This window comes from Neovison vison, chromosome 1, assembly GCF_020171115.1.
Source record: "Neovison vison isolate M4711 chromosome 1, ASM_NN_V1, whole genome shotgun sequence".
NCBI lineage: Eukaryota > Metazoa > Chordata > Mammalia > Carnivora > Mustelidae > Neogale > Neogale vison.
Window position 1 is genome coordinate 112049962 of NC_058091.1, and position 23533 is coordinate 112073494.

At 37.1% G+C, this 23533-nt stretch overlaps 1 protein-coding gene across 8 annotated transcripts in view; it reads left to right on the forward strand.

Moving 5' to 3' along the window:
• The first annotated feature begins 4343 nt into the window (after positions 1-4343).
• FAM135A (family with sequence similarity 135 member A) overlaps positions 4344-23533 on the forward strand; it is a 125629-nt gene continuing 106439 nt past the window's right edge. For all 8 annotated transcript variants that reach the window (XM_044253914.1, XM_044253921.1, XM_044253966.1 and 5 more), the window contains exons 1-3: positions 4344-4654; positions 19695-19784; positions 21247-21349. In XM_044253914.1, the coding sequence (XP_044109849.1) occupies positions 21273-21349 (77 nt within the window). In that variant the 5' untranslated portion in view covers positions 4344-4654; positions 19695-19784; positions 21247-21272. The remainder of the gene's footprint in view (positions 4655-19694; positions 19785-21246; positions 21350-23533) is intronic.

Sequence of the window (23533 nt, forward strand, 5' to 3'; positions counted from 1 at the left end):
TTAATTTTGCATTGTCTATGGAGATTGACACAGGAGATTCAAGTTGTATGTCTTGTTTGTTGAGACAGACTTGAGCACTGATTATGGATGCTCCTTGTTAAAGGTCAATTGATATGTTAATCTATCATTACTTCTCTTTACCCCTGCCAGTGACAGGAACAATCATAAATGAGTAATTTTTAAAAATCTTTTTGGGAAAGATCTTTTTAATAATATCGCAATATTCTCATGAAGCAGCTTTTTATTATGATACCCATCTTACAGATCAGGATGCTAGAGAAGAAAGTTATGCAAACATATAAAGTAATAGATATTAGAAAGATTTTGAATTTTTGACTATATGCTCAATTCATGAGATTACTAGTATGGCTGTGAGGTTCTCAACTTAGGTAAAATGGCAGGGGAGGAGAGTAATTAGAAACCGGAAGGTTCAGAGAACAATGGAGCTGTGTGTGATTGGGGAAAGGGGAAAAGGATGAGTCTAATTTGAGATATGTTGAGTAAGAAGAGTCAGTAGTATGTGATAAGGTCTGATATGTGATGAGGTCTGATATGAAGCAGAAGCTCTCTGAGTGGAGTTGGCTTAAAGATCAGTATTCAAGATAGGAATGCCCGAGTCATCAGAAAAGTGAGATTTTTTTGCTCTAATATGTTTGCTATCACAGATCAAATGGTAACTAGTATAAATATTCTTTTTTTAAAAAACAAGCTTCAAGCATATAAGGAAGAGAATAATGCAGAAATCATTTCATTACTATTACTTGATACTAGATAATTATACTTTACAGGAATGATTCAGTGGGATGGTGGTGGGAGGAATGTCTGCTGTCTGACAGATTCTCGCTGAATGATCCAAGCAGACATTCTGTCTGGGAAATCCAGATGATCTGAGTTGCAACTCAAAAGTCACTGCTTGACTGCTCCTTTCACATTGTATAAAGAAATTTTTTGCAGTTTAATCAGTTATGTAGCTATCAGGCTTTTTTCTGTAATATCATTATTCAAGACTATTGTGTAAGCATTTTAGAAACTATTTCACACAGACTGAACATTTTTTTCCTTGAATATATTCACCAGGTTCAAACTCAGAAGAATATACAATAAACAGTCTTTCCTCCCTTCACCAAGCACTTCAGGCTCCACGTTTCCTTCTCACAAGCAACCAACATTATAAGTATTTTTAAAAAGAAGAAAAAAACTTTGATGGTTTGCTATTACATTACAGGAAGAAAAAAATTGGTAACTGAGTTTTATATGGTAGTTCCTCCAGAAAGACCATGACTATTAAGTCATGAAATAATGTTACAACATTAAATTCTGAAGTAATACATTCGCCTTTCTGGTTTGTAGCTGTTAATAACCCAAGAAGGAAGTTCTGTTATGAGACTTTGTTTTGCCCTATCTCATATTTGTTGTTAAAATTATGAAACTTTTAAAAAACTTACCCTTGAGTACTATGGGCACTCACTCAAGCTACAAATGTTTAAATCTATACACAGAGACAAGAGTGACTTCCCCAGAAGGGAGGTTATTATTTTATTAATTTTTATTAATATTATAATACTCCAGTTAATTAGAGAATATTCCATTTCTTATCAAACATAAAAATAAAATATTTTTAAAGGAATTTAGAATTCCTTGTATGAAATGTCCAAAAGAATCATATTTCTGGAAAAAAGTGGAATAATTTTGTCTGTATCTTTTTTTTCCTTTTTTTAATTTAATTTTTCCTTTTTTTTGTATTTGAGGCTTTTTCTTTCAATTTATTTATTTTCAGAAAAACATTATTATTTTTTCACCACACCCAGTGCTCCATGCAAGCCGTGCCCTCTATAATACCCACCACCTGGTACCCCAACCTCCCACCCCCCCTGCCACTTCAAACCCCTCAGATTGTTTTTCAGAGTCCATAGTCTCTCATGGTTCACCTCCCCTGTATCATTTTTTTAATTTAAAATTTGAAGTTGATAGTGACCTACTGAAAACAGTAAGAATATTTTAAAGATCATAAATCCCAGGAAGGAAAATTTTAAGCAAATTCATTACTTGCTTAGTGAAGTAATATCTGGCAACAGACATATTTCCATGAGGCTATTTCCAAATTTGCAATATTCATTTCTTCTCACATCTCAATCTTTAGCTGAGCCAATATTGTGTACTTGTAAGGGAGAGATAACCTGATCTTCTGTGCAAAGATAGTTTCTTATTGCATAGTTTTGTTCAAGCAATAGCTTTCCCTTTTTACCTGCCCCCTAGACAGACAGACAGACAGACAAACACACACACACACACACACACACACACACACACACACCCCTTCCCACTTTATTAACTCTCTGGAATCATTTTCTCTTGGAAGTCTTTCCTGACTCATCACCTCTCCCAGCCTAAATTGGATTAGTGCTCCTCCTCTGAGTTCCAGTAGTTTCCCTGTGCACCTATCTCTGGACTACACACATTACATCATAAAGGAATTATGCAAACACTTCACCCAAGTTCTGTTTTATTCATGTTGGTATCCTCCAAAATTAGTACACTGTCTGGCACTAGATGATTTAAAAATGTGATCTGAATAAAAAGAACACGTAACAGAGAAGAAATCTTGGCACAAGGTATATTTTAGGAGAGGCATAGATGCGGAAATGCAAATAATGGGATATTTCATATATTTTCTAAGAGACAGAACTAAATATAAAAACCTTTGTCTTGAGGCTATGAATTCAAATCATAAAACAATAAAGATCCTTATGAGAAAGTTATTAAAATGGTATTTTGTTATTTTAAAAAAGATTAGGAACCAGGAAAGCAGATCATTGATGCAAATGCTAATATACTGGTTATCATAGGATAACAGGGCACTCACAATCATGTTAAAGATACATACTAAACTGAAGAAAAACCAGAGGTTGTATTATATTCAAAGCTTGTTCCTCAAATGACCTAGGCTGCAAGGCATCATCCTTACAGATGGTCCCTTACTCACCATGGTTTGACTTAAGACTTCTGTCTTTACCACGGTAAGAAAGTGATAAGCATTCAGTGGAAACTAAACTTCAAATTTTGAAATTTGGTCTTCTTTTCAGGTTAGCAAAATACAGTGTGATATTCTGTCACGATACTGGGCAGAGGGAACAAACCACAACTCCCAGTCAACCATGCAATCCTGAGAGTACACTTACAACTTAAAATACACTTACAACCACTGTTTTTCAATTTCAGTATTCAAATTACAAGAAATGCTCAACCTTTACTATAAAACAGGCTTTTTGTGTTAGATGATTTTGCCCAACTGGGGGCTAAAATAAATATTCTGAGCACATTTAAGGGAGCCTAGCCTATGATGCTGTGTCGGTTAGATTATTTCATGCATTTCCGACAGTATTTTCAATTTATGATGGTTTTTATAAGGTCATAACTGTCGTTAAGTCACGGAAGAGCTATATTCCCAAATAAATACAAACACTTTTCTTTTGAATTCATTCTTATTGTAGTAAAACATACATACAAAATGTACCATTTTAAACATTTAAGTACAGTTCAGTGCCATTAAGTACACTAATAGATGTAATAATCGACACTACCCATCCTCCCACTTCACTTTTAACACTGAAGCCACAATTTCCTTTTCCTATTAACTGTGCTTTACTAACATACTGAACTTCATGCATGACAAAAGGTTCTGCTGGATTAGATTCAGAAACTGGGATGAAGTAAATCACTGAAGGATTATCTTTCACGGGTATCCAAATCACAGGCTTCTTTTAATGAAATTTCAAAGCTAAAGACCACTTCATCCTCTCCCTCCCGCCTTTGTGGGCATCAGTAACCTAGCAGTAACCATAGCAGCATCCGTATCTCTCCAAAAATGCAACGAGTCCCTAAAAGCAGCAGTCACGAGCCAGAGCTGGACTCCCGCAGCTTCCTTTCCTACTGCGCAAGGTGAGTAGCGCAGGGATTGGGCTCTCTATCCGGGACCGCAGCCAAGAGGTCAAGAAGACAGAAGAACAAAGGACAATGTGAGAAACAGAGCTGATGTTTAGCGCTCCCTCCTTTTGCCCTCCTCCAGAACCCTTCTCTTCAGCATAAAATAAAACAGCCTCTTAACTTGTTTCTTTAAACTCCCAGCACGACACCTCTACTGGGACTCGCGCGTCTTATTGACGCAAAACTCCCGTTCTCGCGAGAACTTGGGAGCGAGAGGCGAATAGTGCGGACAAATCTCTTGAAATCTCAGTTGGCGCTGGAGCTAAAGCGGCGGTTGAGAGGCTTGGAACCGGGGGAGGGGCGGGGCTCAGTGCCTGGAAGGGGCGGGGCCTCGCCTTCGAGAGGGGAGGGATCAAGGGAGGAGTGGGGAGGTGAGAGAAGGCGGGGGGCGGGGCCGCGGGGCAGAAGACCTGTTGATCGCAGGTAGTGCTGGCAGGCCGGGGTTCCCTCGGGATTGGGGCGACTGCGCATGCTCGCTGGCCGTTTCGGGCCAGTAACCGAGCGGCGGTGACGAACCGGCTCCTTCGTTGCGGCGGTTGCGGTTGCTGCGATGGCGATGTGAGGGGGCCCGGGGCGGGATGGTGCTGACCCGGGTAGGGACGTCTTTTTCCAGCAGGACAACGAGCTCCTCCGTCCGACAGGCCGTGGAGGAGGCCGAGCCGGGCGAAAGGTAAGCCCCTAACTGTCCTCTCCGTCTCCCCCGGCTCCCTACACCCAAGACCCCTCCCTCTTTCCCACGGGCCCGGCAGGAAGCGGCCTCCTCCTTGTCCCCGCTCGCCCGCTCCAGCCCTTCACCCGGCTGCTCCAGATCGGAGCCCGGCCCCGGGCCCGCTGAAGGTCGGTGGGGACGGCTGTGCAGAGTGCCCTCCGGGTGGCGAGGAACCACGGAGTCGCGCTCTCCGGGTGCTCCCTGCTGCCCCTGCCCCTGCGGCATGTCCCTCGGCCGGCTCTTCCTGAACCGCACTCCTATACCCAGACGTCGCCTGCCCTTCGCGGTCAGCTCGGTCCTGCGGCTCTGTCCTCTCTTTATCCCCTTTTGGTGGTTATGCTCTTTCATCCCCCTCCTCCCACGTGCCCTTTCGCTCCGCTGGTCTCCCTGTTGAGGCAGTGTATCCTTTTTGCTCCCCTTAATTTCTCCCATCTCACCGTGCATCCCTAGTTTGGCTCTTCTTCCCGACTCTCCTTACCCTCACCGACCAAGTTTGCCTCTTAACAGTTTCTTCCTTAGCTCTCTTCTTTCCTCGTTTCAGCACTTCGTCTTCGTTCTCTTTTGTGAGTTTCTGGTTGTATGTTTGCTTTAACATCGGTTTGCGCTGGAGTTCATTCTGTGCCCCCCCCCCTTACCTTCGCAGGCCCTCACTCTCTAATTTTAGCTGTCTTTGGTACCCAGTTTCATCGCTTTCCGTTTAATGGCTCCTGCCCCCCCCCGTCCTTTTCCATTATAATCCTATTTCCAGTATTTAATCTTGGGCGCTTTCTTTCCCCCCTCTAAAACCGTTGTGGGGTTTTTTTTTTTAATGATTTTTTTTTTTGCTTTTGCATAAATCGAGACTCTCTATTTAACTTTTCATTAAATCTCTGAAGAGTTCAGTCTCTTCTGCTTCCTACGTACGCTAGGTGTCTACTTAGTATTCTTAGTTCATCTTAAAGTTTAATTAAATCTCTTCATCTTTTTTCTCTCCTGACTGGAAATTATCAAGAGTGGCAGTAACAATAAGCCTCTTACATTTATTCATTGCACCTTTAATTTTTAAGAATTATGTTTACCTTAAGAGTCAGAAGAAGCAATGAGTATAGACTTCATGAAAATATAAAGGGTTAAGATTTGTTAAAGGATGACCTACAAACATAAGCTTAAAATTTGGAAATTTTATTGCCCTTCAGTAAAGACAGTGGTCCAAGAGCTAATCTTTAATGAAATTTAATAATTTATTTTATGAAATCCATTATTGATTTGATGTTTTATGTATTATTGCAAATTATTGCATCATTTTTCTGAGGGTCTCTGTTCTCTTTAATGAATGCCTATGATTTACTATTTTTTTTTTAAAGATTTTGTTTATTCATTTGACAGAGAGAGAGATCACAAGTAGGCAGAGAGACAGGCGGGGTGGGGCGGGGAGGGAGTGGGAAGCTCTCTGCTCCCCACCGAGCAGAGAACCAGATGCAGGGCTCCATCGCAGGACCCTGAGACCATGACCCTAATTTAAGAATAGATTTAGTGTGCCTGCAGAATGAAAGATATGTGAGAACAGAAGTATTAAATTTTTGAATTGGGGAAAAGAACTTTCTAACCAGTGTTGCCCCCCCCTTTTCATTTACATAAAAGCTCTCTGTATAAATAATGGTATAGTATTTTATTTTGAAGGCATCTGCTGAAGCAGATACTTTCAGTGAAGTTGTCTTTTTTCTAAAGTTGTTCGTTCTGGAATCTCAAAGTAGTCCACAAACAGTAAATTCTTTCTTACATTGTCTGTGTGAGGTAGGAATTAAATTTTTCTGTTTCTGTTGTATACAAGGAATATACCAAGGCAAAAAAGTGAAGTTTCTTATTCAGATTGATACTAGAGATAAAAGTAGAGGGAAGGGGCACCTGGGTGGCTCAGTGGGTTGAGCCTCTCCCTTCTGCTCAGGTTATGATCTCAAGGTCCTGGGATGGAGCCCCACATCAGGCTCTGTGCTTAGCGGGAAGCCTGTTTCCCCCTCTCTCTCTGCCTGCCTCTCTGCCTACTTGTGATCTCTCTTTCTCCCTGTCAAATAAATAAATAAAAATCTTTAAAAAAAAAAAAAGTAGAGGGAAATACAGTTTAGTATCTAGTGTCTTTAAGCCACACCTCTATTGGAAGAACCAGCAGTTGTGAGTGGTAGGAGGTGATGAACTCAACTTTTAAGATTTTCTAAAAATGATTTTTCCAATGCAAATAGAATTAACTGCTGTTTCTGAAGGAAGCTTTCCCACCTTTCAAAGACAAGTCTTTTTATTTTTAAGTAACAATTTAAAAAAGTAAAAATGCCTACAAATTCTTGTTAGTTTTTTGGGTTTTGGTGTGTGTGTGTGTTTTCTGTGCTCTGAGAAATTTGTGGTGGACAACAGGCACAGAACTTGATGTCAGAAGATCTAAATTCTTGGTTTTTTTTTTTAAGATTTTATTTATTTATTTGACAGACAGAGATCACAAGTAGGCAGAGAGGCAGGCAGAGAGAGAGAGAGAGAGGAGGAAGCAGGCTCCCCGCTAAGCAGAGAACCTGATGCGGGGCTCGATCCCAGAACCCTGGGATCACGACCTGAGCTGAAGCCAGAGGCTTTAACCCACTGAGCCACCCAGGCGCCCCAGAAGATCTAAATTCTTATGACTCATGACATTAATTTGTAGAAGCCACTTAACCTCTATAGCTAGTTGTCTCTACCTATAATAAGTGGGTGAAAAAGGTAGCCACTCAGTGATCTTTCAGTAGCAAAGTAAGCCTTATTAAATATATGTAGGGCCAACACAGACAAAAATTGCTATATCACTACTTTACTTCTGTTTTAGACTGGGTATCATTGGTTAAATTCCAGCTCAAACTGGAATTTAGATTTTTAAATTTGAGACTTCTATGAAAAATCTAGTAAAATGCTGGTGAACTGTGTACTACCTTATATTAATGTTCATATACAGTTAAGCCGATGCTGTATCATTCAGTATATAGAATTAAAATGCCCTGTGCCAGGATTTGACACTGAAAAGAGATGTAAGAATTATTCATACATCTTTGGTTACCTCTGTAATTTTCTGTTGTCCTATATTTGAGCTTTGTTTATTGTAGATATAGACTCTTGACAGTGGGCATTGTTTAGGGACTAGGAAGGGCAAGGATTTCCTTTGCTTTGATTCTATGTATTGAGGAAAAACTGCTTAAAAGTGAGTTTTGTGATATATACATGTGTGTATTTAAGTGAATGGATAAACATGGGAGCGTATAGGTTTGAGATGAGTAATGTGTTTTTTGTTTTTCTTTTCTTCAAGTTGTTTGTCAGGAAGAAAGTTTAGAAATGAATAAAAATAATAAGAATGGTGATACAAAAAAAAAAAAAGCTTAATGAACCAATGACTTTTTGAGAAAAGTTAGAAAGCACAAGTTGTTAGGTAGGTCTAGATTTTTCAGAAGGAGTAGAGTGAAACAACCCCACAGTGGGTTTCATCATTTTAACAAGTACATACTTAGTTATCAATAATGTGCTAAATTTAATAAAAATTAGCTTCTTTTTTCCTAACAGGAAGAGAGGTGTCAGGCCAATATACAAGATTATACCAGGTACCTCCTTCTTATTTTGATGAAACAATCTTTATGAACTCTCTCTCAATCAAAACAACATTCTGAGAAAATTATAGTATATCCCTTTCATGGGATTAATTCTCTTTAGACTATCCATAATACAGCAAGTATTTCTAAATTATATTGTCAGTATAGAAGTCTGTAATTGATAGTATTATGGAACATTTCTTTTAAGTTTTACGAAATGTCCTTTTGCTACAAATCTTAATATAATCAGACCTAGAAGTATTCCTTCATTGAAATCCCCTTGAAGTTGTCTTACAGGGTGCAGCTGCTTCATTCATGATTGTTTTTAGATCAGTAGTATCTCTGACATCTGCTCTTTGATGTCTCCCGTTGCCAGTAAGTCATGGTCTTCAGCTGGAAATACTGCTAACTGTAAATGTCTGAACAGCAAGCTCAGGCGTTATTGACAGTCACAGTTTCAGACCTTGGAAGCCTATATTCCTTTGCTATCACTTTTGCCTTTTGGAATTAAGGACCCCAGATTTTAAAACTATTCTCATTCTTCCTCAGGCTTACTGAAAATTAGTTCTTTTCCTCAGGTAAGATAAGATTAGAATGTAGGCTGTCTCCAGTCCATTCTGTAAAATTCACTTATATCAAAGTATAATAATAATATAATAAAATGCCAACGGCTCATTTTTATAGAAATAGACCTTCAGGCAGGGAAAACCAAAGAAATGTCTTTAAGGAGTGTAATCAGTAGAAAAAAATTCTAAATAAAAAGTTGAAATAATCACAGTCTCCTTTTTCCCTAGTTTTTCTCAGCACCTAAGATCTAAGATGATCTTAATTGGAAGCCAGCACTTTCCCTTTAAGGTCTGATGGCCTATAAATGACAATATTTTTATTTATTTTTTTTTCTAAAAATTGAAATAGAATCTTGAGATGTAAGGAATTGTTGAATCACTATATGGTACACTAAAGTTAATACAACACCTTATGTTAACTCTATTGGAATTTTGTGGGTCTGGATTAGAATATGGATCTCTCTGGCATCAAAATCACTGGTAGACTAAAGAAAGCAAAAAAGCATAGACTTCTAAGAAAGCATCGTTTGTTTCTTAGAATATTTTTCAGAGGGAGGATTGTAATTCTTTTTGTTCTAGTTCTGAGCTTTGTCTGTTGAGATAACCAGTAAGATGAAATATTTTAAGGGATGCTGGGCAGATTCCTGAACTAGGTAGTAGATAACGATTGTGGTTTTTTGATATGAATTTCTCTTCATATCAAAAGAAGTAACTAATTTTTGATCATTTGAGATATTCTTTTTTTTTTTTTTAAATATTTATTTATTTTAGAGAGAGAGCATACAGCAGGGAGAGGTAGAGGGAGCTAGAGCTAGAATCTTTTTTTTTTTTTTTTAAAGGGAGCTAGAATCTTAAGCAGACTCCTCACTTAGCACAAAGCCCCATGTGGGGCCCAGTCTCTACTCTGAGACCATGACCTGAACGAAACCAAAGGTTTGACATTTAACTGACTGTGCCACCCCAGGTGCCCCCATTCTTGATTTTTAAAGTGTATAATAACATGATATATTCAGTGGCATTCTGTATTATATTACTAGCAGATTTGATTTATGGCATGAATGTGTCCCTGAAAAGTTTATATGAGCTGGTTTCAATAAATTAAATTTTAATTTTTTTTTTTAAAAGATTTTATTTATTTATTTGACAGAGGGAGATCACAAGTAGACAGAGAGGCAGGCAGAGAGAGAGAGGGAAGCAGGCTCCCTGCTGAGCAGAGAGCCCGATGCGGGACTCGATCCCAGGACCCTGAGATCATGACCTGAGCCGAAGGCAGCGGCTTAACCCACTGAGCCACCCAGGCGCCCAAATTTTAATTTTTTAAATTAAATTTTTAAATCACTAAATCTTATTTCTCATTGTTAATATAATATAAGAGGACCATTAAGTGTCCCATAATGAGCAATAAAAGCTTCTGTCTCTTCATTCTCATGTAATAAGTCAACCATGGGAATACTCTCAGAAGTCACCAACATTCTTTCTATGTTTTTTTTTTTTTTTTTAGATTTGTATTTATTTATTTGACAGAGAGAGATCACAAGTAGGGAGAGAGGCAGGCAGAGAGAGAGAGGAGAAATCAGGCTCTGCCGAGCAGAGAGCCCGATGCGGGACTCGATCCCAGGACCCTGAGATCATGACCTGAGCCGAAGGTAGCGGCTTAACCCACTGAGCCACCCAGGCGCCCTCTTTCTATGTTTTAAAAAATATTTTTTTTGTGGATTTTCTATCATACACAGTTATCCAGAGTGAACAATGTTTTGTTTTGAGAATGCTTACTTCTTATCTAAGTGCTGGTTCTAAGATTAGTAATAATATATTTCTCTTTTATTTGACAACTACAGTTCAAAACCAAATTTTAAAGAAATTAGGAGAGAACAATGCATTTAAAACTTCAGATTTCCTGTTTTTGGGTGTGGAATGTCAGAAATTTGAAGATTTCATAATTAGTAATACTAATTACATGGAAATTAAATGTGGTTAATTTATCAAGTGTAATTTTTTTTTTAAGGTTTTTTATTTATTTATTTGACAGAGAGAGAGAGAGACAGAGATCACAAGCAGGCAGAGGCAGAGAGAGAAGCAGGCTCCCCGCCGAGCAAGGAGCCCGATGCGGGGCTCGATCCCAGGACCCCAAGATCATGACCTGAGCTGAAGGCAGCGGCTCAACCCACTGAGCCACCCAGGCGCCCCTATCAAGTGTAATTTTAATGCTGTATTCTGATTTCAGTTGTAGGGGCATATTTATTTTATACTTGAAGATCTTTCAGTCTATTCCTATAACAATTCAGGTATAGACTTTTTAATTATGCAAGTTTAAATTTAGGCCATGTGGGGTGCCTGGGTGGCTTAGTCGTTAAGCATCTGCCTTCAGCTCAGGTGGATTGAGCCCCACATCGGGCTCCCTGCTCAGTGGGAAGCCTCCTTTCTCTCCCACTCTCCCTGCTTGTGTTCCCTCTCTCGCTATGCCTGTCTCTGTCAAATAAATAAATAAAATCTTAAAAAAAAAATTTAGGCCATGTAGTTTGGCACATTTGAGGGTTTTGTCCTTTTTCCATTATTTCCTAACTGTGATCTTGCATACGTTGTGTAAACTTTTTGCTCTTTAATTTCCTCACCTGTAAAGTGGAGTAATGATAGTTCTTTCAGATTTTTGTGAGAATTAAATGAAATAACATAGTTAAAACTACTAGTGTAATAGTAGGTACTCCAAAAAGTTCTGAATATTTATAATTGGTTTCAATTTGATACTGCTGTTTGGTCTGTAATTTGATATCAATAGAGAAACATACAGGTTTTTAAAATATAGTTTGCCTGTCAAGTTGTTCTCATTATCCTCCTTTCTGAAGGTCTCCTCTTCTCTCTCTAAAAGAATTTAGTACTCTATTCTCTTAAATATTTCTATAATTTGGGCATTATAGCATATGGCAGGCCATCAAGAATTCTGAGTCAGCAGTGGTAGCAAAAGTTTCTAGACCAGTGTTCTTCCTTAATTTACATGTCCTTTCTACTGTAATTATTCTGATAAGTTCATCTTCACTGTGAATCACTTTTTATAAAATGAGAGATGTTGCTGATGCAAGTGTGTTGTGCGTGTGATAATTGTGAAGGCAAAAAGAAAGTTAAAAACTGTCCAAATGGTGGGATCTTCAGAGTCAGGCAAGTGACAGGTGGCTTGGCCATTTTAGAGCAGGTTGTAATTCAGTGACTTAGTGTGTTTAGCCCCTGTAAGAGGGAGCTTACAGAGCTGGGCAGGGTGTCAGGACCTTGGCCAAATAAGAAGGGAAATGAATGTTAATCAAAAAATAAAAATATAGGGGCACCTGGGTGGCTCTCAGTCAGTTAAGCGTCTGCCTTTCAGTTCAGGTCATGACCCCAGGGTCTTGGGATCGAGCCTCTCATCGGGGTGCCCACTTCTCTCTCTCCTTGGCTCATGCTCTCTGTTACTATCTCTGTCTGTCTCTCAAATAAATAAATAAAATCTTTAAAGAAAAAAAGAAATAGAAACATTGCTCAGATTTTTAGACTTGAACCACCCAATGGAGACTTAACTATCTCAGATGACCAGAATTACGAGATGGCAGGATTAGAGATGCAAGGATAATCCAGGTATCACTGTTTGATTGTTCTCAGTGTACTACTGTATGGTCTGACTTGGTGAGGATTAGCTCCAAGACTTCAAGGGTCTGAGCCTGTATGGATTGGAGTTCAGTTATGCCCTAAGTGAGTGGGACTCAGAAAATGTGGCAGCTGAGCACCTCCCCTCCCCCAAGAGACCCATCTTCTACTCTTCTCAGTTTGCTATAGAACTTGACTGTTATAAGAATACTTTATTCACAAGGTGGTAAGAGTGGCATTTTGAAGCCTTCTGGGGGTGCCCCTATTTGGAGTTTCCTACTTACTCATTAGGAGAAGGCTCAAGAAAATGGATACAAAACTGACTAGCTAGTATTAAATGGATTGAAGTAATCTCCTTCTTTGTTCCCATCATGTTCCTATATAACATACTTAAATTTAACTGTACATATAAGATACTATTTCCTCCATTGGTCCCAGATTCTAAATGCCACTCTCTGTCCCCACATGTCTGTCATTGTGTGAACCTCTCATCCATTTGGGCTTAAATGTGATGTTCCTTCATTTGGTATCAGTTCCTGTATGTCTACCATAATTTGAGTTTCTCGGTGATGAATATGAACATATAAAGATGTGTATATTTTTTGTACAATATGGCCACTAAATGCAAGTTTACTGTGTTATCTAGTGTTCACTGAAGAAACTGGTTTTTTTCCTAAAGTTGGAAGACAAAGTGAATGTATTTTACTCATTGAGAAATGGTATATTGATTGCCAACATGGAGCCTTTCTAAAGGATTTTTAAGGCTAGGTTGGTCCATAGGTGATTTTTGCCTTATGTAGTATCTTTAGTATCTTCTGCATAAGATTAGGCATCATTTTCAGACTGTCGTATTATAAGCTCTGAACCCATTTGTGTCATGGCTGCTAACTTGGAAATAGAATTTAGAAGCTGCAGCTGTTTGGCTCTATAATTGGTAGAAGTGATCCCTTTATTCCTTAGCTGGCAAAGGGAGTGTCTTAGAGTTTCCAATTCATTCAGGTCCTTTGCTGTCTTCCTTAGGAGAAGAAAACATCCTCAGGGCATTTATTTTGGGTCCACAGTTTGAGTTAAGGCTATTAGGTTTTTTATTTCGGTGAGAGGATCTGATCATCCCCTGTGGTCTCCAGTTCATCTTTAGGAACCTGTTAGCTGTGCCTCTTAGTTTCAGATGTTTCCACATCCTTTTAGATTTCTGGTAACACTCATGAAGTCAGACTGAGTTCAGACTGGTTAGTGGTTAGCTGTTGTTCTAGGATTAGTGTAGATGATGAAGGAGTATCTCCCACATTTTTCCCTATATCCATACCTGGACTCCCTTTTGTGGTCTCTCAACCAATCTGATTGGAGTGAACATGTCTATAGTCTTAGAAACTTTGCATGGTTTTTATGTACCTTGTGTTATTTCTGGGGCAGTTACTATGCATTCCAGGAGTTAAAGAGATGGCTTGGTATTCCTAGACTAACATACACATTCAATAGATATATGTGTGTGTAATTTAAAACTTTCCAGTAGCTACATTTTAAAAACTAAAAATAAATGGTAAAATTAATTTTTATAATTTATTTTACTTAATCCAACATATCAAAAATATTATTCAAGATGTGTTCAGTATAAAAAAATTAATGAGACACTTATGTTCTTTTTCTGTACTATCTTTGAAATCTGATGCTTAGAGTGTATCTCAGTTAGCATTATGACATTTTTAACAGTTAAAGTAAAATATAGCCCTATCAAACAATAAAGTTATGTTCAATGAAAAAATATTTTATACTGGATTTAAATATAAATTACTGTATTTTAAATATAAATTAAATTTATATTTAATTTGGATTTAAATATAAATTCCTTTAAAATTAAAAATTCAGTTCCTCAGTCATACCAGTCACATTTTAATTGTCCCATAGCCACATGTGCCTAGTGGCCACTGTGTTAGAGCAGTTATAGAGAGGCAAGAATGTCTTTCAGAGTAATAGGTAACTTTGTTTCTTTGGAAGTAAGCTAACTTTTACTGAGGTATTACTAGTTGATGGTCAGATTATTCTCCCTGTCAGTATAAGTGACTTTTAGTATTAATTTCCCATTTAGTATCAGAATCGGTTTCTGTTTTGAGGTTCCCTTTTGGCTTCTTTGGATTGGAGTTTGTCGTTTACTCAGCTAAATTCTCTCTTAGGGACCTAGGAAATGGCCCAAGAAGAAGCCCTTCTCAAATTACTCCGTTTAGGCTACTTTGCCAGCTCCAGAAGAGCAGAAAGAACAATTTAGTTTCAGTTTAAGTCAGTTTATTCCCATAGCTTCAAATGCTCAGGTTAAAGTGACAGATTCTAAGCCAGCAAGCAGGCTATGAAATCCATGGCTTGTTGTGGAGCAGAGAGTTCCTTACCCAGAGGATGTCCTGCAGGCATCCTCTGGGTAAAAGGAAAGAAGGCTTTTCTTCACCTTCTTTCATTCTTAAAAGAGGGCAGACAGGATTTTTCTGTTTCATGAAAAGTCCTTTCCCAAGGAGGATCTGAATGGCATAAGAATTTGTGTGAGTGATTGCAAACTCTGAACACATTTGCCCTGTAAATGAATTTGATTTGAACTACACAGGTTTTGTTTTGTTTTGTTTTGTTTTTGTTTATTTTTAACTAGTTGACAACATCTAAAGTTTAGGAGATTTCACCTTTAGGAAAAAAGTTTCCAATTTCTCTTTGAAAATTTAGAAGCCTCTGACAGTGCTGAGCCAATAAGAATTGGCTGTACCTGAGTGGCAGTTGCTCCCTGTGATGGGAAAAAGGGCAGTTTATTTTACTTATTTTACTTTTTAAAGATTTTATTTATTTATTTGACAGACAGAGAGACAGCGAGAGAAGGAACATAAGCAGGGGGAGTGGGAGAGGGAAAGCAGTCTCCCTGCCAAGCAGTGAGCCCAATGTGGGGCTTAATCCCAGGACCCTGGGATCATGACCTGAGTGAAGGCAAATGTTTTATGACTGAACCAGGAGGCGCCCCAAAAGAGGAGTTTATGAAAAAAAGAATCAGACAGATCCACTTTGACCCCGAGAGTCCTCTGGTTTTTCTTGCCTTTCTCTTTTTGCCTGCTCTCCTTTTCCTTTAGTTCTTCTTTGGAATTTTTCTACCAATACATAAACATAAACATAAAAATAATTGTTTTCTGTTTTTTGAGGGGGAATGAAAATCAGATTTATCAGCATCACACTGTATATATCTGTACCTGTATTATATATTTCTACTTAGGGAATAATCAATAAAAAGAGATGGACTTGAAGAAAATTAGACAGTAACAATAGAACAAAAAAGACAGCAGGGTACAAGAAGAGCAAGAGAAGTTGCTAACAGACCTAGAAGATATGCTGGTAAAGGGATATTACTATAAATAAAAGTTTATTATAAAAGCTTATTCATGTATGTCTCTGTTTTTCATGTATCAGTGTAATTCCTTTTTTCAGGTTGGTTGTATTTAAGTAGAAAAATAATAACAGTTAGTGCTTGTGGAAGATTCAATGTTAATTTATTAAGTCTTTGTTAAATGTTAAATTGAGTATATACTGTGTGTCAGGCAGTGAGGATATAGCTATGAAGAGAGGATTCAGGATTCTTACCTTTATAAAGCTTACATGTGAGAGGGGAAACATAATAAAAACTAAAACAAAAAATCTTTAGTTTGTTAGATGGAGTTAAGTGCTGAGGGAAAATATAAGAGAGGAAAGAGGGTGTGCACCCTGGATCCTACCCAGATGCAAGAACTCTTCAATTGGGAGGGATGCCCAAAATATGGAGCTCTCTCTCAACATACTTTCATGATAAAAACTTCAATAAATTATTTATGGAGGAAAGGTACCTACACATAATAAAGGCCATATATGACAGACCCACAGCTAACATCTTACTCAGTGGTGAGGAGTTTAAAGCTTTTCCTTTAAAAAGATCACTACTTTCATTCAACATAGTGCTGGAAGTATTAGCCATAGCAATTAGGCAAGAAAAAGAAGTGAAAGGTATCCCAATTGGAAAGAAGACTTAAAAATGTCACTATTAGCAGATGACATGACACTACATGTAGAAAACTCTTAAGACTCCAGTAAAAAGCTATTACAGCTAATAAATGAATTCTGTAAAGTTGTAAGATACAAAATTAATACACAGAAATCTGTTGTGTTTCTATACACTACCAAGAAAACGATCCCATTTACAGTTGCATCAAAAAAGAATAAAATACCAGGCTCCTGGGTGGTGCAGCTGGTTAAGTGTCCAACTCTTGGTTTTGGCTCAGGTCATGATCTCAGGGTCACGGGAATGAGCCCTGAGTCGGGCTCTGCGCTCAGCACAGAGTGTGCTTGAGATTATCTCTTCTCTTCCTTCTGCTCCTCCTATGTGTGTGAGCGCGCATGGCGCTCTCTCTCTCAATAAATAAATCTTTAAAAAAAAAGAAAAAAAGGTGCACCTGGGAGGCTCAGTAGGTTACGTGTCTGCCTTTGGCTCAAGTCATGATCCTGAGGTCCTGGAATCAAGCCCCATGTCAGGCTCCCTACACAGCAGGGAGCCTGCTTCTTCCTCTCCCACTGCCCCTCCTCCCACTCATATGCCTGCGTGCTTTCTCTCTCTCTTAAATAAACAAAATCTTAAAAATAAATAAATGTTTAAAAAGAATAAAATACTGAGGAATAAATTTAACCAAGGAGGTGAAAGATCTGTACTCTGAAAATTACAAGACATTGTAGAAAGAAATTGAAGATGACACAAACAAATGGAAAGCTATATCATGCTCATGGATTAGAAGAAGAATTATTGTTAAAATGTCCATAGTACCCAAAGCAATCTACAGATTCACTGCAATCCCTGTCAAAATACCATTGATATTTTCCACAGAACTAGGACAAATAACCCTAAAACTTGTATGGAACAACGAAAGACCTCACACATCAAAGTAATCTTAAGAAAGCTAGAGGTATCATGTGTCCTGATTTCAAACTATACTACAAAGTGATAGTAATTATATCAGTATAGTCCTAGCACAAAACAGACATACAGATCAATGTAACGGGATAGAGAGCCCAGAAATAAACCCATTTTATAGGGTCAGATAATCTGTGGCAAAGGAGAAAGAAATACACAGTGGGGAAAAGACAGACTATTCAGTAAATGGTGGTGAGGAAACTGGCAGAAACATGCAGAATAATGAAACATTTTATTATACCACATTCAAAAATAATCCCAGATGGACTGAAGACTTCCAAAACACTTCTAGAAGAAAACGTAGGCAGTAAGCTTTTTGACGTTGGGCTTAATATTTTTTGGATATGTCTTCTCAGACAGTGGCAACAGTAGCAAAAATAAACAAGTGGCTACATCAAACTAAAAAGCTTTTGCACAATGAAGGAAACCATCAACTAAACAAAAAGACAGCCTACTGGATGGGAGAAGATACTTACAAATGATGTATTTGATAAGGGGTTGATATCCAAGATGTAGATGAAGTCATACAACTGGATAGCAAAACAAAACAGAAAAATAAATAAATAAAACAACCCTATTTAAAAAATGGACAGAAAAGCTTAATAGACAGTTTTCCAAAGAAGACATACAGAGGGCCAACGGACACATAAACATATGCTCAACATTAGTTGTCATCAGGGAAGCCCAAATCAAAACCATAATGAGCTGCCACCTCACAACAGTCAGAATGACTAGTATCAAAAAGACCAGAGATAACAGGTATTGAAGAGGAAGTGGAGAAAAGGAATCCCTTGTGCACTATTGGTTGGAATGTAAATTGGTGCTGTGGAGAACAGTATGGATGTCCATCGAAGCATTAAAAATGGAAATACTGTATGATCCAGTTATCCCACCTCTGGATATTTATCCAAAGAAAATGAAGACACTAATTCCAAAAGATAAATGCATCCCTGTGTTCATTGTAGCATTATTTACAATAGCCAAGGCATGGAAACAATTCTATGTATCCGTTTGTGAATGAATAGATAAGATGTGCTGTGTAAGTACAATGGAATATTACTCAACCATAAAGAAGAATGAAATCTTGCCATTTACAGCAACTTGAGTGGACCTAGAGGGTATTTTACTAAGTGAAATAAGTCAGATAGAGAAACATAAATACCACATTATTTCACTTATATATGGTATCTACAAAACAAAACAAATGAGCAAAACGAAACAGACTCAAATACAGAGAAAAAAAAAAACTGTTGGTTGTCAGAGGGGTTGTGGGTGGGGAAATGGGCAAAATAGAAGAAGAGAATTGAGAGGTATAAACTCCCAGTGATGAAATAAATAAGTCACAGGGATGTAATGTTCAGCATAGGGAATATAGTCAATAACATTGTAAGTTTATATAGTGACAGATGGTAATCAAAACTACTGAAGTGATCGTTTTGTAATGTTAAAAATAGCACATCACTATGTTGTACACCCGAAACTAATATATTAATGTATGTCAGTTATAGATTAGTAAAAATGAAATAGCAGTTATTTAAGCTGGTAAAGTCTATGTGTTCATGATGGAGAGAAGAAAAAGAATCTATGAAGAAGAGTGAATATGATCTTTATTCTAACGTTTTTAGTATCTAAGGTAGTTTTACCAAGGGGAAGAGATTTTTTTCTTTATGCAATAAGTTTGGAGTACAAACAAAACTATCCATAGCATATCCAAACATTATTTTTTGTCAGTATAATTTAAATAGTTCAAGTGTGTGTGTGCGTGTGGGTGTGTGTACAGATGTACACATGCACATTTCATATATATATACATATATCATATATATGCACATTTCATATATATATACATATATCATATATATGTATATATCATATATCATATATATGTATATATCATATATCATATATATGTATATATCATATATCATATATATGTATATATATAGCTCCAGAAATCACTTACCTCTACCTAAGAAGTTATTTTAAAATAGTAAGTTTTACATCTTAAAAATTAATTAACTTAGAATATTTTGAGTATTCATGAAAATTGTTTCTGAAACACTGAACTAAGAAAATACTCTTATTTTTGTCCTTTAAAATATACATCAGTGAATCTTGATGTTGATATCAGTGAAACCGAATGAAAAATCTCAAACTTATTTTGAGTAAGCTTTATGCAAAATATAGATCTTTTAGATAAATTGTTAAGTAACTAATGAAGCCTAAGTTTCCTTAAAATGGACTTCTTTATGTCTATTTTGTTTGAGATGTAATTTTTTTCTTTTTCATAGGGGGAACAATATATTTTCAATTAGGAGCAGTAACTGGAAGTACAAGTTTGGTTATTTCATAATGTTAAAATGAAGCTTTAACCGGCAGAGGTAAGAATCTGTGATTTCTTTTGTATTTGTCAGTGGATCAGAATATTTGTTGAATTTCTGTGTAGAACTATTTCAAAAACTATGAAAGGTCTGAGATTTTATCTTCTTGCAAGCTAACAATGTTAGGCTGCTACAGTGCCATGGATGTGGGCAGAAGACATGAGACTCTTAGATTTAAGAAAAAGCTGATTTATACTGAATAGTAGTAGCAGTAGCTACAGGACCAGGCAACACCTGCATATCAGTAGGTTGTATTATAGGAGAGGAACCCTAAGCTAATGGGACCTGGATCTTTAAAATGGATAAAAAGTTTGCCTGACTTACGCCTCAGGAGGAGACTATATCTATTAAAGGGACAGTAAACAAATTTGCCCTTTGTTCCAGTATGAGACACTATATCTGACTTCTAAGGCAGTTTGCTGATCATGCATCCTTGAAAAATAGTCTGAAACAGAGGTAGTCAGGGTCTGCTTGCAAAATATGTGGAAACATAAGACTCTAGAGAATTGTCTTTCAACACTTTCTTACTCTGAATTGTGTTTTAAAGCACATATTATTGATAAAGATGATTGTTAGAGTACTTTTTTGAAATAGTGAAAAGATGGAAACTACTGAAATACCCAACAATAGAAGATGGTTTAAGTTATAATATTCACAGTATGATAGTAAACAATTGAAAATAATGTTGTAAAAGTACATTTATTGACTCATCAAAAAATTAGATGAAATAATCATTATAAAATGTACATGTAGCTTGATCCCATTTTTATAGAAATTTTACAAAAGCACACACAGGTGAAGAATATATACCAAAGCATTGTTGGTATATATTCTGTCAAGGAACAGAATTATGAATGTTTTTATTTTTGCTTGTCTGTATTTTTTTTTTTAAATCCCTTAAATGAATACTTTGGGCTTTTGTAATAAGGGGAATTTTTCTTTTGAAATTTAAAAACAAATAGTAATTTAAGAACTTCACCTAGCAGAAAAAACCTTTATGAATTTAAATGGGGATTAAAGAGTACTAATTCTCTTCATGACTTTGGAGTTGCCTGGATGTACAGTGTAGAACCTAAAGAGAATAATTAGGGTGACTTAATTTTTTTCTTTACTATTTTATCTGTGATAAAGTCAAGCATTTCTTTTAGCAATTTACTTTATTATTTATTACCACATAGATGTCACAAAGGGAAACAAATCTTTAGAAAATGCATTCTATTAGAACAAATCTTAAATTATAGATTATTGCTATTTAGCAAGTATATAATTGGTAAGTAAATGTAGTTGATTCTGGTGCTGTTTAGTTGGGACAGGCTAAGTTAGGTACACTGAATTAATTTGCTTCATTTTTATTTTCTGCCTACTTAATCATACTTTGAAATATGTTTGAATATTAGTGTTTTGTAAGTTGGCATTTTTGTCATTCTGCTTCTCATGATTTTTTTTCCCCGACTTTTACCAGATTTGTCTTCTGAGTATAAATTGAAAATGACTGAAGTTCAAGCAATGGTAGAATTCTCTGTAGAGCTAAACAAGTTCTACAATGTGGATTTATTTCAGAGAGGGTATGTATTTTAATGTGAAAATTGCATATTTTGCATAAGAAATGAGGTACAGGTTTTCATTTAAATTTAATTACATACTTACATTCCAGCATATATAAGGGAAACAATGAGGTGTATTCAAATAATTATTTTCTTAGAGAAATTTTAGTTTTAAATAGATGTTTGAGAATTATTCAAGTGGATTTAGTGATGATGCTAGATATATGTAATATATGTTTATGAATTTGTACTGGGCATTGAGGGGACTTCTGTGAAAATGTGTAAGATCTCATTTTTGCTTGTAAAAGCTTATAGTGTATAGGGAAAATAAAATATATGCACAAAACAGCTAAGTGGGAACACAAAATGATAAGTCTTCAAGAAGTATATATAGAAAGTGCTCTAGGAATCAGAATAGAGAGATATCTTTTTGGGTTAGTAATGTTAGGAAATGCATTATGGAGAAATAGGATCATGCTTAAGACTTGAATAAGCAAAAGGGGCACCTGGGTGGCTCACTTAAGTGTCTGCCTCCAGCTCAGGTCATGATCCCAGGCTCTGGGATAGAGCCCCACTTCAGGCTCCCTGCTCAGCAGGAAGCCTGCTTCTCCCTATCCCACTCCCCCTACTTGTGTTCCCTCTCTTGCTGTCTTTCTCTCTCTGTCAAATAAATAAATAAAATCTTAAAAAAAAAAAAAAGACTTGTATAGGCAAAGGATAAAGTGAAAAACCCTTTTGGTAGTAGAGAGTGGTATGAATCAAGTCTTGGAAATAGGAATTAACATGTTTTTTAAAGAATATTTAGGAGATTGAATATTCTTCAGGAGAATTGCAGAAGAAAAGATAGTAAAGAAAGAGGTATTTGTGAAGGTCTCCTAATGCCTGGAGAAGAGTTGACAGTAGGGATTTGGGCAGTGGTTTCCAAGTAAGAAAGAAATTATCACTATTACTACAAGAAGCCTTTACTAACATGATGAAGATTTTGTTATAGGAGACTGATGGTTGTGTAGAAGAAATAGAAGCATAGGGGTCAGTTCAGAGGAGTTTGCAGTAACACAGGTGCTTGAAGGTCTGCACTATGAGTCATAGTAATGAAGCTGTGACTATCACTAGTACGGTGAGAGAGATTTTCTGTTTGGTTTTTGTAGTTGTTTTGTTTTATTTCTAGCTTGTCTTGACTTTGCCATCTTGTTAAAAAATAAAAGTGACTGTGCTCTGCTTTACTCCTCATGGTCTTTCACTCCTCAGCAGGACAGGCTGGGCTTGCTTTCATGGCAGAAACAGAAGTCAAAGAAAGAGCAGAAGATGCAGGACTTCTTGAATTGGCACTATTACTTCCACTCAATTTTGTTGGCTAAGCTAGTCATAAGGCTAGTCCAGAAGTCTAGGCTGGTAGTTCTTAGGCCAGAAAAACTTACTTAAAAATTATATGAGGTTGGGACGCCTGGGTGGCTCAGTTTGTTAAGCAGCTGCCTTCGGCTCGGGTCGTGATCCCAGCGTCCTGGGATCGAGTCCCGCATCGGGCTCCTTGCTCGGCAGGGAGCCTGCTTCTCCCTCTGCCTCTGCCTGCCTCTCTGTCTGCCTGTGCTCGCTCTCTCTCCCTCTCTCTCTCTGACAAATAAATAAATAAATAAAATCTTTAAAAAAAAAAAATTATATGAGGTTTCTGTATGTCTGATACAGTTCATTCCAAGCTCTGAAAACTACACCCACAATTGTCTTTTGAGACATGACTATTCTCTAGATATAATCACTGCTATTTATGGATCTGAATTCTGTGGGATCATACCCCTCAACTTCCTAAAAGCCGTTTTGTCATACTGAGAATGTCTACTTAGACACTGCTCTAATTTCTCTAGAGATTTGAAGAAAGGGATTTATAGCCACTCCTTTGAAATTATGTTTGTCTGTGGCAGCATTTTATTTTGAAAATCACCCAAAGCTTAGACCACTCGGTGGGACTTCTTGAAGGGAAACAGGACAAAATGAAGGAACCCCAAATTAGGCACAAATGCAATTATTTCTTGAGAACAATAAAAAAAATTGCAAAAAAAAAAAATCTTTAGGGAGACTGAAAATGAAAACCAGTTTTGTTTTCCAGTGTAACAAGTCCTGGTCCATGTATATTCCCTCCAGATTCTGTTTGCAAAATAACCAGTTCTTTCTTTAGCTCATCCCATTCTGGCAGCACTTTATTATACTTAA